The 19,622-nt window shown below is 41.0% G+C and overlaps 1 protein-coding gene across 21 annotated transcripts in view; it reads left to right on the top strand.

Annotated features, from left to right (window-relative positions):
- Positions 1 to 19,622, top strand: part of PUM2 (pumilio RNA binding family member 2) — a 75,334-nt gene that overhangs the window by 687 nt on the left and 55,025 nt on the right. For 3 of the 21 annotated variants that reach the window (XM_065055801.1, XM_065055807.1, XM_065055809.1), the window contains exon 1: positions 7,097 to 7,232. The exons of 4 other annotated variants lie outside the window; for them this stretch is intronic. Coding sequence is in view for 3 of the 17 variants with exons in the window: in XM_065055796.1 (XP_064911868.1) it covers positions 7,405 to 7,503 (99 nt within the window). In the remaining 14 variants the exon portion in view is untranslated. Of the gene's footprint in view, positions 1 to 6,968; positions 7,054 to 7,092; positions 7,233 to 7,402; positions 7,504 to 7,575; positions 7,643 to 7,685; positions 7,722 to 19,622 lie in introns of those variants that run through there. 14 more of the 21 variants (XM_065055796.1, XM_065055806.1, XM_065055795.1 and 11 more) reach the window with 12 other exon arrangements.

Below are 19,622 nucleotides of genomic sequence, written 5' to 3' on the forward strand. Positions count from 1 at the left end.
GAGCAGAGATGATCACAGATGTCTGACGTTACCCTAAGCAAAATCCACTTGGTGTTGGGTTGCTTCTTCAGAGTCCTACCAGAAGTACCTGCTGCAGTAGGAGGACCAGTATTTCATACAGCAATAGTTAGAAGAGTATTGATGAACCTAGGCTGAGAAAAATGATATAAGCATAAATTACTGTTGCCAATCTTTCTTCTAGTTTATCCTCTATTACAGCTCCTCATTTCTGAAGATACAGAGAATTTCTAGTTTGTGCAAGCTAAGTTGGTGAGACTTTATGAAAACAACGTTAAAACTTCTGGATATGCTTTTAGGATTCTTAGAATATTTTTCCTCAGGAGAGAAAAAAAAAAGCCTTCTTCCCACTCTCCCTTGTTCTGCTATTGCTGAACTATCTTCTTAGTGCACAAAAAAAATATCACCTTTCGGAGCTCTTGTGATCGCTTCCACCGCTTGAGATATTTCTTTGAACTTTTTTCCCTTTTTAGTTATTAAAGTGTTTACTCATTACTGCTTAAAGTATGAAATGAGTGAGAATCAATGTGATGCTCACCTTTGAGGTTTCGCTCTTTGTACTGAGTATAGTATTCGATCTTCAGTTCTAAGAGCCACAGTCTGCCTTCAGCGTGAAATGTTCCTGGAACTTTATTCTGCACTGGAAGGGAAAGTATACTTCTGTTGAGACACATGGGCTTTTTTCTTAAGATAACCATCAACATCCACTCTGTTGTGAACAAGTGAATGTGAATCTAAAAAATAGCTGGCATTATCTTTGCCACTCCAAAGCTATTTACATTCATGCACATGAAGTGATGCCAATAGTTACCCTTGTTCTGTTACAAGGACTGTTTCTGGTGGTTGTGACTCTCAGGTATGTTTATGAAGCTTGTTTGTACCTCAGACACTTAAGAGGGGGTGAATGACTCAGGGACAAAAGCCGTCTCACTGGTGAAACAAGTCTTCGGCCGGCACCTTCTCTGCCATTCTAGCACAGGCTTGCTTGGACACTTGTTTCTTGGGACAAGTTCATGAAGACAAGTGCTGCAGGGCTGCGCACTCTGTCCACTGATGTCTCTTCTCATGCATTTTCTTTAAACCTCTTGCAGAACAGCTTACTTAGAAAAGCCAATCATGTCTACAGGAGCAATGACCATGTAACTGAATGGCAAACCAGTATCCCTGTGTTTTAAAGCAGCAGTGTAGTAATGAGTAAGTCAAAATATGGGATTAGTGACAAAAATTACTATAATCCACCTGTGAATTTCCTGTTGGTCCTAAACTGAACAGTTCTTGCTTGCATTAGCTCACTATGTTACGCCAGTTGCTAGCTAGTAAAAAAAAACAAAACCAAAACCAAACCCAAACCAAAACTAAAATCAAACCAAAACAAAAAACAAACCAAAAACAACAAAACAAACAAACAAACCAACAAACCACACACCAAACAACCTACCAAAAAAGCAGAATAGATCGTCTTCCTTGAAGAAACTTAGAGTTGCACAGACAAGTAGGGGAAACAAATGGAAACAGTACCACAGTTTTGAGCAATAGAGCAGACTGGGCTTTCAGTGCACTGTTGTCAAACGGTTTTAGTGGAATCATACCAAAGAAAGATATTTTGTACTAGTTTTTGTGTTGTTAAAAGGAAATTTAAAGGATGATAAGGCAACTCGGGAGAGTTCTTCCCACATACAGAAAAAAAAAGTTTAAAGATGTGTGTTTAAAACATTAAAGTTGGGATTTGGATGCAGTTGCATATAGTGGGTCAAATGTTTCTGTACTGCAACAGAGAGGGTTGGGACAGGAGTAACTGTAAGGCTTGTAGGAATTAAGGCAATAGCATCAGTACAATGAGATGTGGCAGGAACTGTGTTAATGAACAGGTTACATGGTCCAAGTAATAAAGCAGAAGAGAGAACGCTGAGTTAGCACAGCAACTGGTTAGGGCAGGGAGAGGCTGTGTTTGTGAATCAATGGTGGGGCAAAAGGATGAGTGGATGGGAAAGTCACTCTGTACAGAGAGTTTGTGGCTTGTAAGCACATTTCTCTGAGGCCCTGGGGAGAAGCTAGCCAAAGGGAACGCTTAGGCCACTGGGCCAGAGTTCTCATCTCAGTAAACACTCCTATCTATGTATTACAGCCACTACTGGCCTAAAACATGAAACACCAACCTATTCCTACAGAAAGACATTTAATAGCAAGTCTTGTGAATCTATTATTTCAGGGTCATTGATTTTTTAACTGATTAATTGTATGTCTGTTGACAAAGTAGAATCCAGAATTGTGCACTGGGTGTCTGGATTTGCTACACAGTATATGGGAAAATTAATAACTTCAGAACAGGATCTGCTCCAGTAAATGCACGAAACATACGTCTGGGTAAGCATATCTTATGGAGATGCAGGTAACAAGGGGCATGCTAAGGATATAAACCACCATTCCATAGCCCTTCTCCAGAACATGGAACCTGTGAAAGTGGTAGGTAGCTAACTGTGGCTGTGATTTCAGAGAACTGAGCAAGGCTCACCAATTTAGGACTGCTCCTCTTAAGCAGTAAAATGGTTGTTAGACTGGGGATTAGATTGGGGGCAGTCATATGTGGGGGTTGGATTAGGGGATCATTAAAGGTCCCTTCCAACCTAAAACATTCTATGGTTCTATGACTGTAAGGCCAGCAAGGCCATTCAGTAGAAGCTTTAATTCTTCCCTGCAGAACAGCCCAGCTGCAGCAGAGGGCAGCCAAAGTCATCTGCTGATTTTCAGAAATCTCTCTAAGCAAGCCAGACCTGTGAATTATAGAATCATTTTGATTGGAAAAGGACTTTAAGATCATAGAGTCCAACCATTAACCTAACACTGACAAATCCGCCCCTAAACCATGTCCCTGAGAACCTCATCTATGTGTCTTTTAAACACCTCCAGGGATGGTGACTCCACCACTTGCCTGGGCATCCTGTTCCAATGTCTGACAACCCCTTCCGCAAATAAATTTCTCATAATAACCAACCTAAACCTCCCCTGGTGCAACTTGAGGCCATTTCCTCTTGTCCTATCACTTGCTACTGGGGAGAAGAGACCAACCCCCTCCATGCTACAACCTCCTTTCAGGTAGTTGTAGACGGCGAGAAGGTCTCCCCTCAGACTTCTTTTCTCCAGGCTAAACAGCCCCAGGTCCCTCAGCCGCTCCTCATCACACTTGTGCTCCACACCCCTCACCAGCTTCGTTGCTCTTCTCTGAACTCTCTCCAGCACCTCAAGGTCTTTTCTGTAGCGAGGGGCCCAAACAGAACACAGGATTTGTGGTGGAGCCTCACCAGTGACAAGTATAGGGGACAATCAATTCTCTAGTCCTGCTGGCCACACTATTCCTGATACAAGGCAGGATGCTGTTGGCCTTCTTGGCCACCTGGGCACACTGCTGCCTCATGTTCAGCTGCTGTCAATCAGAGAACTGAGCAAGGCTCACCAATTTAGGACTGCTCCTCTTAAGCAGTAAAATGGTTGTTAGACTGGGGATTAGATTGGGGGCAGTCAGATGTGGGGGTTGGACTAGGGGATCATTAAAGGTCCCTTCCAACCTAAAACATTCTATGGTTCTATGACTGTAAGGCCAGCAAGGCCATTCAGTAGAAGCTTTAATTCTTCTCTGCAGAACAGCCCAGCTGCAGCAGCTGTCAATCAACACCCCCAGGTCCTTTTCCTCCAGGCAGCTTTCCAGCCACTTTTCCCCAAGCCTGTAGTGCTGCCTGTGGTTGTTGTGACCCAAGTGCAAGGCCTGGCACTTGGCCTTGTTAAATCTCACACAACTGGCCTCAGCCCATTGATCCAGCCAGTCCAAATCGCTCTGTATGGCCTTCCTACCTTCCAGCAGATCAACACTCACACCCAACTTGGTGTTGTCTGCAAACTTACTAAAGGTTCACTCGATCTCCTCATCCAGATCACTGATAAAGAGATTAAACAGAACAGAATCTTGAGCAAAGGGATCGATCAAATCTGGCTGCTCCCCAGTCCTGGGAGTAAAGGGAGTTGCACACTTTGTTTTCAAGGAATGCAACCTTTTGTAGGTATCTGCATCTTTCCTGAAGATGTTTTGAGAAGGTCTACCACATCTAGGTTTTTTTTACTCCCATGGAGGAATACCTTGGTTTTAATCAATACAGGTTAATTATTTGCTACCCTTCTAGATCTAATAGCACTGTCCAAACTGCTGGGGGACATGGGTATCATGGCACAGCAGGACAATGTTTTTCATATAGAGTCTTAGGTCCTGAAGTTTGTGGCTTTAGAAAAAGCAGACATCTTCAGGATTAGACAGTAGCTGAGCGAGGTAGTTAGGACTGCAGCTTTCAATTTCTGTGAGTGCTCTTCAGTTAAGTACCTTGCCCAAGGTCTCATAGGAAGGCTGTGGATGAGATCAAAAGCATCCAGGTTTCCCATATCCTTGGCTGCTTTTCTAAACTGTAGACTCTGTATTTGTTCAGTATTTTTTGTTGAGGAGGCTTATTCACACACACACACACAAAAACCCAAACCAAACCAAACCAAACCAAAACTGTGTTAATTTATTTTATCTGAAAAGTTTGGACTGTAAGCAGAGCCTAGACAGCTGTTAATGCCTCCTTAAAAATAGGAATAGCTAGGAAAAGCATTTTGTAATGGAATTTTACCAAGTTAAACTACTTAAGTATTAAGTACTTTCAAAGTTTCTACCCAGGACAAAGGTAAGAGAGGAAGACTCTTCTTGAAATATTTTAGCATTTGCCACAGCTTTAGTGCCATTGTGAAATTGTGGGGTGCATGTTGGTGGAATTTTTTGGGGCTTTTTCTTTTCTTTTTTTTTAGAATAATACTTTAGAAAATAACCAATTAATTGTATTTCTCGGATCAAATCTCAAACCAATTGTACCTAAACATTTTTATGTTTCGTGAGCAGGTTGTTTTTTTTCAGTACTGAGAAGCAAACTGATGTAGAATTCGTTCAAGCTTATACTTATCAAATGCACATTGAGTTCTTCCAGAACATTTAACGCTTTATACAAACACTGACCAGAATTATTCAGGACAAGCAAGGTCCCCCAAAAGGGTCTGAGCTGGAGAGCTGGTGTCAGTGTTCGGGGTGCCACGGGCGTAACAGCATTTTCTTCAGCCCCAGCCCGTCTGCGTGACAGGAAGGGCTGACTTGGAGGCTGTGACTTGGAGGCCATCTCTCCTCAAGGAAGCAAAATAATTAGCTTTTCAGCCCAGTAACTGGCTTTTCAGCCCTTCAGCCTCCCTGGAGACAGTCCAAAGGTGGCAGTGGGACAGGACACAGGGGATCACCAGGATTAGCCACGCGAGCAGCAGCAGACTGCAGGCGTCTGGGCACTTAGCTGACTAGTGTTAAGCCAAATATAACATTTTCATTTCTTGGGAGAACGTTTCTATCTTTATCAGGAGCTGGGAACTTTCAGGTTTTAAACCATGTCTATAAATACTGGAAACAGTGAGGGCTTTTTCCTTCGAGACTTCTCTGTTTTTAAGAACGTGACTGGTAGTCACATGCATCTCATCCCTCCAGCTGCTGCTGCCCACAGTAGCATCAGTACAGACCAGTAGAGACCAGTACAATGGTATTTCAGCACCCGAACCCACCTGCTCTTCCCTGAACGAGTTGCTGGGACTGGCAGAGCCTGTGTCCTTTCTGCTGACAGAAAACACGGCTGGTCACAGTGTTTTGAACAGTCACTGCAGTTTTGGGCCCTTCACTACAGGAAAGACATTGAGGTGCTGGAGAGAGTTCAGAGAAGTGCAATGAAGCTGGTGAGGGGTCTGGAGCACAAGTGTGATGAGGAGCAGCTGAGGGACCTGGGGCTGTTCAGCCTGGAAAAAAGGAGGTTGAGGGGAGACCTTATCACTGTCTGCAACTACCTGAAAGGAGGTTGTAGCATGGAGGGGGTTGGTCTTTACTCCCAAGTAACAAACGATAGGATGAGAGGAAATGACCTCAAGTAGCACCAGGGGAGGTTTAGATCGGATATTAGGAAAAATATTATTCAAGGAAAGGGTTGTCAGGCATTGGAACAGGCTGCCCAGGGCAGTGGTGGAGTCACCATCCCTGGAGGTGTTTAAAAGACGCTCAGATGAAGCTATTAGTGACCTGGTTTAGTGGCAGTTAGGTTATGGTTTTCCAACCAAAATGATTCTATGATCTATGACCGATCACCCGGTTGTGTCTGAAGGTCTGAGCAGTGGATGGCATCTGTGCACTGTTCCCTCAGAGTACTTGCTAACCAGGCTCCTTAAAAAACAGGTAAAAAGGCAAAAAATAGCGGATTTCTTTGTGAAATCCGTATTTTTTGAAATGCAGAGCTCCCTCTCTTTTCCAGAGGCTGCTAAATCAGCAGGTTTGCTCGTATTGAGTGACTCTGTTAAGAACTATCAGTGTTTACTGTGTTCACCAACAGCAACCACCCAGCTGATCACAGATCCCACATTTGACTCTCTCGAGGGAAGAAGATAATTGGGAACTCCTTCCCCCAAAATCATCACACAGCAACGATCTGCTTAACAATAGTTAACTAATAACTACGGTGACGCGCTTGTGTTTATTGTAAAAACAAGGTAACCGAAGCCCTCAGGAGCCACCAGGTATCACCCCCAAATACGGGCCTCGCCTTCCCCTTTGTCTCCTCGACCCAGAGCCTTCGGCCGGGCACCGCCTCCCGCCGCCACCCCGCCCCGGCGGCGAAAAACGAAAGTGAGGGACAAAAAAACACCCAGAAGAGCCGTGTTTTGACCGGTGTGTGTGGCGGGAGCGAGGGGAACGCACGGCCCGGCCCCACTGCCCTCCCCGCTGCCGGGCGGGGGAAGGCGGGCGCTCTCGGGGCGGCGGCGCATGCGCGGTGCGGGCGGAAGGCGCCAGGGCCACCGCCTCCTTGTCCCTGCCGGGCTGTGGCGCGCATGCGCTGTGGCGGCGGCAGGGGCGAGCGGCGGCGGGGGGAGGTTTGCCGCGCTCTCGCTGTCCCTCTCCCTCCGCGCGCGCCGGGCTCGCCCTCCCGCCATGTTGTTGTGAGCCCCTCGCGGCCGAAGGGGGGGCGGGGAGGCAGGAAGGAGCGCCGCCGAGAGGGAGGAGGAGGAGGAGGCGGAGGCGGGGGGGGGCGGTGGCGGTGGGCCGGCGGGCGGGCGGTCAGGGGTGTCCCAGGGCCCGCTCCGGCTCCATCGCAGCGAGCAGCGCCGCCAGCCAGCCCGTGAGTATCCTCGGGGGCCGGGGCCGCGCTGGCTGGGCCTCGGGCGGGCGGGCCGCCCTCCCGCTGCTTCCAGCCACCCCCCCTTCTCCCAGCCCCCTTTTGTCTCCGGCCTTGGCTGCGCGCCGAGCGAGGGGAGGGGAAGGGCAGGGGAGGAGGAGGGCGGGAGGGGGCCATGTTGTGGCAGGTCACCGGGCGGCGCAGGGCCTGCTCGGCGGCCGCCCGCGCCTCGCCGCCTTTGTGTCCTCCCGGCTCGCCGGGGAGCGGCGCCGAGGTGGGGAGGGAGCGCCGGGAGGGAAGGCGGCGGCGGCGGCGTGAGGGAGGCGGAGGGCGGGGGGGCGGCGGCTTTGTGCTCTCGGCGAGCCGAGCGGAGCGGGGACTCAGGGAGCAGTTCCTTCCCAGCGGGTTTTGCGGTGGGGGGCCCGGGGCCAGGGCCTTGGGAGGCGGTCGGGGGTGCGGGGGGAGCGGAACCGGGCGCGCACACGCCTGAGGGTGAGCGGAGTTCGGGGCAGGCCTGGGGGCGGGAACACGGCGGGGTCACAATGGGCTGGGGGACCTGGGGGCCTCGTTCCGGCAGCCCCGCAGACAGTTCAGTGCGGAATTTGGGTGAAATGGGCTTTGTTTAAACGGACCAAAAGCGTGAAAAACTTGTATTATTCTTTTCTTAGTGCTCTTAAGGATAATGACTGCTTTCTGAGGGTGGAGCGAGAACGCCAAATGCTTTTTTGGTAGTTGATGCCACACAATGAAGTGTTAGGTTTTAATTTTTCTTCAAACGTGTCTGCACAGACAACAATAACAAAAAGTTGAGAAAAATGCCAGCCGCCCTGAGTGGATCTTGCTTACAACTAACAGTTTGGTTTTTAATCTCCTTGGCAGTCATTGTGCAAAGATTTTTTTTTTTTTTTTGGCATTGTTCTCTTTCATGTATTTCATAACCTCAGACTCTTAATTCCTTGAGAGAAAATTAATATACTCAGGACTCTTGATATTATTCTGGCCTAGTGTTTGAAGCAAGATGGCTTAACACCAAAAAGTGTAGCATGTTTTATATGTGATGTGGTAAAGAGGTTAAATCAGCTGATTTTGGGATGCTTTTTTCTGAGTCATGTGGCTGTTCATGAGCTATATAGGTCATTGCAAATGAGAATTGGTAAAACTTCTTATATCGCGTAATTGTTGGTCACTTCTGTGCTACCTGTTACAAAAATACTTAGGAATTTATTTTAGCTTCTCTTTTACTGAGCTCTTTCTTACATCTCAACTGAGAGATCAGGCTTTTTTTAATTACCATGAGTTGATAGTATAACTCTTCAGGTATGTGGCATATTAATACATTTGAAATATAATTACTACCCTATATTGCCATTTTTACATATAAAACAGTATTTTGTTATATTTAGTCATGTCTAGGTTTAAAACCAAGTCTTAACAACAGTTGCAGTTTTTTTGAGAAGCTGAGAGAATTATTGTCTACCTCCCTCTGGTCTACAACTCATTTGGTGTCAATACGAATATAAATATGTTAGGTAGGTGGCAGAAGGAAACTTGAATAAAGAGGGAAATGATAATTTAGTTGTGGTGTAGTTTGGGTTTTATGTGCAGAAATAACACTAAATCACCTCATAGTTTTCTGAAGAGTTCAGAGAGTTGAAAATTTGGAATTTGTACCAGCAGATGGGTTAGTAGGTAAATACATGTGAGAAACTGCTTGATAGTGCAGATTCTGCAGTTTATTATGTGGATATTGCACATAGGAAAGTCCATGTTATTTGAATAGTATTTTTTTCTGCATTAATAAGAAATGGTTCTTTTTTTTTCCCAATATCACTCTGTAGTACCTAATATTTCTTTTCTATGTTAGGGATATTAGCACAGTGCTGAGGCCATTATAATAATTTCTGGTATCCTGGTTGAGCTCGTGGTACAAGAAGCTGTTGGCTGAAAAAGTTGGACTTGTCTGTCTTTTGAAGAGAAGATACCTCTTATTACCACAGTATATATTTAATCTTACGTGGGATTGTAGTGCACATTGAAAGCTTTATGTGTACGTTTTTCTCAAGATTTGTTCTCTCAGATGTTTCTTTGCAGTCTTCATATTGGGCTAGATATTGCATATGTTTGGGGCAAGTGTGCTAACAGGACATCACCTTGTTGAATACTGTGAACTAGATCTGATTTTCAACAGCGCCTTCTAGTTCACTTTTAGCTATTTTTCCCTCTTGATTTAATGATAGGTGAGTGTGCGTTGAATAATCAGTATATGTAGAATTTTCTAAAAGCATTCTCCTTGATAACTTTATTTTTTTTCCTCTGTGCAGTGGTGTCTAAAATTATTAAACCAAGTTCTTATACACAGAAGCAAGTAATCCAGTGGATGGTTTGAATTCCTGCTGTATATCTTCATGCGTCTTTTCTAATGTGGAGCTATATAAAATTTCACTGTCCATTGCAGTAGAAAGAAACCTGGATTCTCTTGAATGTTAAATTCTCTCTGTTTTGGGAATCTTCTGTGAAACAAGCATTAATACATTGTATTTTCTTACAAAAAGTTTCTAATAGAAAAATCTGTAAAGGAAGCAAAATAAAACTGTGGAGTAGACATGTTTTATAAATAACTCTCATCATTTGTATTATATATATATAGGTATGAGAGTTATCAATCTCTGCTTTTCTATAAATTTAGTTGAAAATGCTTACTTCATTTAATGTGAATTTTCCCCACCCATAACATGCTGTTATCTTGATTATTCTGCACAATGCAACCATTCCAGTGTTGTCACAAAGCCACTGCCCAGGCTCTTCTCTCAGAAATGGGACAAGAAGTCTTTAGTTTAAAAGCTCATTTTTTTCCTACTGTAGCAACAAATACCAGTTTTATAGTGCTTTTAATAGTGAAGTTGGAGGCACTCCACAGTTATGGTGTGGAAAAGTTTTAAATGACATCAGAACATGTGAACGTGTTTAGTCCTAGCTGCTTGGGTGTAATTTCAAACAAGTTATGTAAAATTTATTTTATACTAATGGCTTACATACGGAAACTTTATAGCAAGATTTAGTTTGAATCCCACTCAAAAATACCTGCTGTGACTTTCAGAGTAGTAGGCAAGAGCTTTTCAAGCTGGTATGTGAAATGTTTAGCTTACAAATAAAGACCAGATGTCATCTCTAGCAATATCTTTAAAGATTATATTTCATTATTGGTTAACAGATTTATTTTTTTTTCTGAACCATAGCTATTTAAGAACAATTGTAAGCATGTTGAAGAAAGATGTCTGAAGAGGTTATGACAACCATCTTGGGAGCTGAGAAGGAAATGTTAAACCCTCAAATGTACCAAAAAAATCTCTGTAATAATCTGTATTTCTCTTTTTTGATAGCTGTTCTAAAAATTGATCTATTTTCATTGAACTTCAGAGTGGTGATGTGATCCTCTGTCCTGTACTGACTGTGCTCATATCACATCTTCAGCCTTTCTAGCAGTCAGATTTTTACAACATATACTTGTGTACACTGGACTAAGTAATCTGCTGTACCTTTTGTTATTTTGATTATTTTCAATTTTAATTTTTCATACAATTCTGAGATAGGTTACCTCTTGCTTCATTTTTGCTATTGCTGCAAAATTGCAGTTACAGGTCTGGTCATCTTTGCATTATAAAGCTCTGGACATGTAAATCCTAATGGAAATAAGGATTGTGTCAGACCTGTGTTCATAACTTTGCTCTTAGATTTCATCCATGTTATTCTGAGGAAGAATTTTGAGTGATGTATTGAACTAGTTATATACTTTTTTTTTCTTTGGCTGGTCTGAAGTTTCATATAGAATTTTTTCACAAATCCTTTCAAAGGGGAAGTGAATTTTTAAATGCTGGGTTGGTGTGTTTAGTTCCATAAGTCTTTACATATGTGTATTGATTAAATACAAAACTAGACTTACTGGAGATGATTTTGTGTAGTTGAGCTAAAAATAACGAGTCTGTCTGGTTTTGACTAATTTTTCAAGTTTCTTGCTGTTTATTTCCATTACAATGTATATTGCTTAAACTTTAGTTCTGGGTGTACTGCAAGGATGGGTTAATCATGCAGTCTGAATAAGTTGCAGAACTGATGTTAGTTGGGTATTTTGACAATAAGCAAATATCTACTGTGAGTAATAATAAGACAAAGTATCTTTAGAGCTTATGTATTGCACGTGAACCCAAGATTGTTCAAGATTATAAAAAAATCTTGCTACCATGTATCTATCTATATATTATATATCTTCCTAAAGATTAGACATTCAGTAGTTGATAAGGCTAGATTAAAAATGTAGAATTGTGTAGAAGGATTAGAGGATTGTGGTTTCTTTTGTTTACATCTTCAGACCTAAGTGTTCTATTCTGATTGAATAGCTCTCCATACATGTCATTTTTTGTTGTTTGGACTTAACATTCTTGATTAGTGTGAAAAGTGAGACATTTCATGGACTTGAAAGTTATTTGCCACCCCCAAAAAAAGTACTTTTTTAGGATAGTAGGGGATATGTTGGGTTTTATATATGTAGTCCTCTTGCCTTAAAAAGTTCATTTATATAGTAAAAGATTGTTAATACATCAGTTATAGTAGTTGAAGAATATGTATGGAGATCATTTAGTGTATGTGTTCAGAGACAGGTATTTTTTTCCTGCGGAGCAGTTTCTCAATATCAGAGAGAGATTTTTGCTGTTTTCATTTATGCTTGTTTCAAGCCAAGACTTAAATGCTTAAAAAATTAGTTGACAAACTTCATTTTAATCTGAGTCTGGAATCTTTCTTTCATGAAAAGCCCAAAACCTGTGGCTTAGAGAAGTTTAGTGTCAATGACTGGATTAGAATCTCACGTAGTTTAACGAATTTGAAAGAAAAGCTGAGGTTGGCATGTAAGAATGAGCTGTAGTTCAGATAGGTAAGTTAGTTTTCTGTGCTACTTCATTCCATAGCCTACAAATGTATAAGTCAGACATAGCAGTATGGTGGAATTAGTGTTTTTACACATCATTCTGAGTAGTAACATTAAAGAAACTGCTACCATTATGATTTAAAATCCTATTTTGATTGTTTTTAGTGGGTAAACGTGGACAAGCATTTATGATACGTGAGAAAGCCTTTTATGTTATCGAGACTCTTTAGGTTTCTACATGGCATTCCGTGTGCTCTCCTAGGCATGAATGAAGTGGCCTGGCAGGAGACCAGAGAAACTGATGCATGTGAACGATGCATGTGAACGTGGGTCAGGAAGCCCCGGGGAAGCTGGAGTGGGGGTTGTCCGAGCTGAAACAGTAGCTGGAGCAACACCAGGGCCCAGCTGAGGTGGGAACACTCGTCACACTATCCCTGCAACTGCAGTGTTGGGTGCTTCCAATGTACAGGCACCACTGAGTCTGTGTCTCAGGGTGATGCTGCAGTTGGATGTTTCTTCCAGAGGCTGGTGAGCAGTTGAGTGGTTACTCCAGCAAACGCTGCAGGCCCACAGGAGATAGCATTCATATAGATTGTTCAGTAGGTAGTTTATGTGGTTTTCATTGAAATAGTTCCTGTGTTTTGTGTTGCATCTACATCTTTAAGAAAGGTATACGTGAGTGAAGCTATGTTTTCAAAGCCTGTAGTAACCCAAACTCTGAAACTAGTTTTTTAAAGCAGTTATAATTGAAACTGCATAAAATAATTTGAAATGTTTGGTTTCAACCGTTTGTTTAACTTGCATAAGCATTTTGTATTTCTGTGAGTACCTGTTTTTATCAGAATATCATCAAACCTTTAGGTTTGAATTTATGCAAAGCAGTTGGTGCAGTTTCAAGAGGGACTATCCTCTGGTAGTCTTTATGACAAGTAATATGGGTTTAGCCCACAATCTTTCTTGTTATACTTACAGGTAAAAAAAATACGTTCACTTAAAATAGAAGTAGTAGAATTAAGTGTAGATCAAAACTTAGTTTTCTCCTTTTGCAGACAGTAACCTAGAAGAAAAAAAATCCAGTTTTAAACTTTTAGTCTCAAACATTTAATTGATACAACTTCTTATTTTTTCTTGAAAAACTTCATTGTGAATTTTAGATAGGAATGGCTTTTTTTCCTCAGGACTGTTGCACTGTGCCATTTTTAAGGCCACAGGGAACTTTTTTCACCTTCCCAAGTCCACGGCCTTATGGAATGTGTTCAAAAATGTAGTAGATACAGGAGCAAATGTGAATAAACAAAATTTTATGACTTTAAAAGCAGGAATATTTGTTGTCTGTTTTTTTTTTTTTTTTCTTCCGCTGTTTTTTTCCCATTCTTTAATTTCTTTAAGGCATTTTTTTCTAGTTTTGCTTTTTTATTTTCTTCTTATTACATTGATCTACATAGCAAAATAAAAATTCTTTTCCCATGACATCCTGCTTCATGCTGTATCACATTCTGTATTATACAGAGACTGTAAAGCAGGTCTGTAAATATGAAATTCTACAATATTCTGCTTGCCCACTTGGACACAGATCCCGAGTATGAAAATGTTGGGCTTTTCCTTACAAGCGTTTATTCTGTTATACAGGCAATGGTGCCAGTTTTCACTAGTGCTTCCCATGGTTGATCTGTTGTGTGGATAAAATTTTTTACAGATAAGTAAGTGCTGAGTAACAGTTGCATCTCTCTTCTGCCACCTGCTTTCCATCCCCAGTGGGAATCAGAGCCATGTCTTAATCAGCAGCTTTAATAATCAGTTAGGTGCCTCAAAACGTTTCTGCAGTCCTCCAGCAACTAAATGTCATGAACCTTGTCTGTTTCCTGGTAACTTGAGTGGGGGATGCATGCACAAGTTCTCTTGTGTTTTAAAGGGCTTCAGTGGCCTTACAGGTCATGAAGATTTAGTGAAGGGAAAAGTACTCTTTGCTGTGCATTCTTACCCCAGTGAAAATAGTGTTTTTTCAGCTTGCTCTAATCAGTTCTGCCCATTTTCACTGCTCTCATTCTTCTTTAGTGATATGAACTAACAAAAATCAAGTACAAATCAGGAGACTTTTCCATTCCAGTTATTTGATTTGAGTGTTCTCTGTGTACCAGTGTTTTTTGGGATTTTGTTAAGATGTTTTTTTTTTTTCCCAAGTAGACAACTCTTGAGTTATAAGTACTAAAGAAATGAGTTTTCTGAAATCCAAGTTAATGCAAACTGTAGAGTTGAGATTGTATTCTGTGAGTATTGGGTAGACAGAATCTCTGTGTACATGAATATATATATTTTTTTTAATACATTTAGAGAAATAATCCAAAGAAAATTATTAAATGCAAATATAGTAGATAAATATCACAGAATGGTTGAGGTTGGAAGGGTCTTCTGGAGGTCATCTGGTCTAATCCCCCTGCTTAGGTAGTACCACCTAGAGCCAGTTGCCCAGATAGTTATATACATACATATATAAGAAGTGAAGATACCAAAATCTTTGATTCAACATACATTATCTAAGCTTATCTTAAAAATGTGGATCTTACGTAAATTTTAGTATGTCATAGTACAGTCGAAGAATGTAAGACAGTGCCCAAGTAATAAAAAAGCATTTTAGATAAATACAGCAAGACTGAATAATTTTTATTTTTTTTTGTGAAGACAGTGAAGCCGTAGACCTGCTGATTCAGTTGGAGCTTAAGATGTATAGAAAGTGACATGCGAAAATGGAAAATTGTAAATTCAGCAGGGCTTTTTTAGCAAAAATGATCACAGAAAGACATTTTCATTTTTTGTCTTCTGGGAAGAAACTTGTATAAACCTGAGGCATTAACAGATAAATTCAAGTAAATACAGAATGTGCAAAAAAAAATCTATTTTCTTCTGTACCAGAAGATACCTGATGCTTTTGACTGGCTCTTTGAGTGGTGTGTAGAAGTGGGTTGAAAAAAGAGTTGTTGGGAGCAATTTGAGAGGAACAAATCAACTTGGCTGGAATCACTGATGGGTTTTGAAGAATCTTCAAATTAGGTGAAGTGCTGAAGAAGTTGAGTAACAGAATAAGGTAGTAAGTATACTTGATTAATTCCAAGGAATGAATTCCTGGGAAGACTAGGGAAACATCTTGGTCTTCTGAAAACCATCTGGCATGTCTTCAGAAGAACTGAACATCTTATTAAGCGTAAGCCAAGACTGTCTTCAGTATAGGTGAAAATATGTCTAGTGAGATATTTAATTTTTACCCTGGTTAAAAGGTGGAAGAATTGCTTGTCTGTGTCCATCATCAGGGATTATTGAGAAATGAACTATGGGAATTATCAGCAAAGTCTCAATAGTTGGAAGGCAGTTTATGTCCTTAATAACATGCTTTAACTTTTAGCCAGCCCTGAAGTGGTCAGGCAGTTTGACTTGGAGGTCCCTTTCAGCGGAAATATTCTATATTAATACACAGTAGCATTAGAGGCCATTAATAGTACAGGGAAAGATCGAGTGGGTTATCCTGGAGTTCCATTATACTACTGATGCTTAATGTATTTTGATTTGGAAATTATCAAGACTGTGATGGAAAAATTGCAGGTGCCACACGCATTTGAGAGAAGAGCAAGAAAGGTCAAACACAGCAATTTGAATGGAATTCAGCCCTTAACAGCGATGGAAAAATCTTCTGAATACGTGTGTGGTTGATTCGTTGGTGTCTTAAATTAACTACCCGTTCTGACTCAAAACTGTAATCATTGGCTCATAGAACATTTTAGAATAACAGGCACAGAAATGTGTGATACTGTTAACACTCACATTCTGTCTGTGTTCTAAGGTTGCTTCAGCTGTGGGAACAGAAAATTAAAGTGATGGACAGTGGTTACTCAAATGGCAAAAACTTGGGAAAGTTGAAGTATTTGGCAGGCAGAGTGGGAGGTTATATAGAATAGTTGGTAGCGTAAGGGAGGGCAGAGGCTAGAGGAGCACTCATTTGCATGAGAGATGATATACAAAAGTGTTTGAACGCTCAACTGAAAGGTCATGCATACACAACTCCTCGATACTAGATGTCAGATCCAAAAGTCTTAAATGGAGTCAGGAGATGGCCATTGTCACACTTCATATTAAAACAGCAGCAAATATCTAGTCACTGGCTGGTGGGATTAAGTATAAATTTCTTAATCTAGAAATAGCTGTCCCTGGGTCTCATTCATCTTCCTTTAAAATACTTAAAGGAACTTTTTCCAATAGAACTTTAAATTTTTTCCAGTAATGATGAACTAAGTGCAAAAACTATCTCGCTTGGGTTTTTGACATTTTTTTCTTTCCCTCAAGACCGAAAAAGCACATCAGGCTCTTTGGTAGCACAGTGTCTAAAGACCACACTGTCCACTGCAGCATCATCCTTTCGTCATCCCATGGGACTGCAGATAGGTTAGTGATCTGTCATTGATTCCCATCACTTCTGTAACAAAGAACTGTGTAGGATACAAAGCCTTAGTGATCAGTGGTCAGTCCATAGTATTTGGAGTTACGGAGATGAGGTTTTGCTGAAGCTCAGGCTGTATTTTCTTGGATGTCAGAGAATTTGCAAATGTTCTTCCCATGTGCTGGAGATCTACAGCAGTGTGACATTGCCAAAGCTGTTTGTTCCGTCTTTTCCCCTGTCTGCCTAATCTACTTCCCTCACTTCTGGCAAAGGTACTTAAGCACTTCAGCAATTTAAGCTAAATACATCAGGTTATTCATTTTAATGTGATATTTGCTGCTTCTCTTCTTTCTGCCTTCAGCAGAGGGAAAAGGGTAGGAACTGATGGTGAAAACATACAGAGTCCTGCAGCCAGGTCTGCCAGAGCCTTTGTGTCAGGTCTGAAGAAGCAAAAGTCGATAAGCAAAAGAATTCCAGAGAAGTGCTCTGGTTGTAGCAGCCTTTTCAAAGCATCTGAAGGATAGTGGTGTTATAAACAGGAAAACATAAATTGTGGTTTTGCACAAAGCTTCACTTGAGCTGCAGTTGTTATAAGTCATCTGTGTTAGAATTTACAAACTTGTGGGGAAGTTCTCTGAATAGCTGCTGAAACTAAGAAAAGTCTTTTTTTGGTGGTTGGAGGAAACAAAGGAAAGAGTCTTACTGAGTTTGAGAGTTTTTTAGCACTTTTGAAGTATGGAGGAGAAGCTCTATGTATTAGTTTTTGCAAGTATTCAGCACTACTTCCATGGGGATCTATTAGAATTAATATAGCTATGAGAAAATGTGTGGATGTTGTTAAACTAATAAAATGTGCAAATGTTTAAAACTGTTGTCTTCAGGATGAAATTAACAGTTTCTAGTGAAAAATTTGCCTTGATTTTAAACAATAAGATTGTTTTCTTTGCTGTTCAAATAAGATATTCTAATATGTTTGTATATTGGAAATTGGGAAATAATTTTCCCATAAGAGACCTCACAGTCGTGTAGCCATCCCTTGGAACAATGAGCATAATCTTATCATTCAGGTTGGGAACAACATAATCTGTTTTCTGACTTTAGAGTGGGAGTCGTGTTTCCTGAATCATTAGTTTTTCCTTTTATAGATTCTACTTAAAACTGTCCCTAGAAATTTAAGTGAGCTTGCAGTCCATATTTTTGATTCCTGACTTTGTTTCCAACTTTTACTTGAGGTTAAAAATAAAGTATAACTGTGAAATACAGGTATTTTAAAGTGCTTTCAAAATACCTTTCATAAACAGATACTTTAAGACTTTTTCAAGTGCTAAGCAACTATGCAGCACATAAATTCTCGGCTTTTATTTTTAGTCTGTCGTAGTAAAAGCTCGAGTTTTACCTTAGCTGATGGATGGCTCGTAAGTGTTGTCTTTCTATGTTTGAGTTTGCAGTGGTTTCAGTTTTTGATTTACCTTTTTCTTTAATGAATTACAGTAGCATTTAGCTCCACTTAGCTAGGAACCCAGATTCTGAATGTCAAATACATGATTTAAGCAGCATCTCAGACTTGCAAATCAGTGAAAGTTTTCAAACCTCACAAACTAGGAAAAGAAATCTTTAGACTGGAATGATTTTTCGATTGTGTTTAGGGGAGAGCTGGGTGGAGGGTATTTGATTTGTGTCTTGGAAGATGTTGTGTGCCCTGTTAAAACAACCTCGTTTAATATGTTCTTGGTGGGATTTTTTCCATCATACTAGTGCTGTATAGTTTGGAGCCCGTGTCTTAAGTTTTTCAGGTGAATTTTAAGGTGGTAGCTTTTTGTGTGTTTAAAAAAGTCTAAATGTCTTGCAACGTGCATACGTGAGACATCACCTTGTAACTTGCTTGTGACTCTCGCAGTTCTGGCAGCAGATGTAGCTGGAAAGAGGTAACATGTCTTTCCCTTTTATTTGACTTGAAAAGGCTAAAAAGGAGTATTTGTTACATACTGCAAAATGTTTACATGTAATTCAATTGAAAGAAAAGCATTGAGAACTTTTCTGTGATACACTTCAAATCACTTCCCTAGCTAGAGAGAAGAAAATCACAGCATTGAATTTTGCAGATTTGCATTTTTAGTAGTTTCAAGCACATGGAATAGACATCTCAATGTTAACTGTCATCAGGATAAGGAGAGTAATTGCAGTCACCTGACTGGTGCAAACAAATTATTCCATGTAACATCTGATCTTCAGAGACTTGTTTTCTTAATCACAGTGCCATTTTGATGCATCTCTGTAGTTTCTGACCTTTTCACCAACATTTCAGTGTGCAGCTGATAGTTTCAGCTCTTGAGATACTTGACCAATTCCCACCCACTGCTTGTTGTCTCTTACACCATCAAGCTGTGAACTGCTCCCCCACTTTGTGGATTGTAATATTAGTTGTGTCTTTGTTAAGTATATTCACAAGCACACTTGTGCTTTCTCCAGCTTTTTTGTGCTGACATAGTTCTTGAGTTAGTCTTTAAATTTTCACCCTTTCTGACAAACTTCTTGGGTTAGTCCTTGCATTTTCACTTGCCTCGATGTCTCCAAATACCTGACACTCATGCATTGTTAAGTGTTTTAATGTGAACAACTACTTAAATCTTAACTTCACCAATTCAGTTTCTCCTTGTATAGGTATTTGTAATTTGTCTGATGCTTAGATTGAGAACTCTTTGAAGCAGAGTCCTCCTTACTTTAGTGCTTATTCAGTAATTAGCATAGGGAGACTCTGATTTGACACTACTGCAAAACAAATGGCTTGTGGTCAGCTGTACATTATCTTCAATTCAAATACAGACAAATTATCCTGCATACCTGTGCAGCAATAGCTCTGTGTGAGGAGTTACTGACAGTAGCAGGAATCTGAATAGCAGCACTTCTTCTGGAGGTGATGGGGGCTGGAAGCCGCCGTTGTGGATTTGTGTGCCTTGGAGCCCAGCAGAAAGGGAACCAGAGACCCGAGCTGGCTGCTGAGAGAGCCAGTTGGAGTTTCTATGCATTTTATTCCCATGTGCTCAGT

This window comes from Columba livia, chromosome 3 (genome assembly GCF_036013475.1).
Source record: "Columba livia isolate bColLiv1 breed racing homer chromosome 3, bColLiv1.pat.W.v2, whole genome shotgun sequence".
NCBI classification, from domain to species: Eukaryota; Metazoa; Chordata; class Aves; order Columbiformes; family Columbidae; genus Columba; species Columba livia.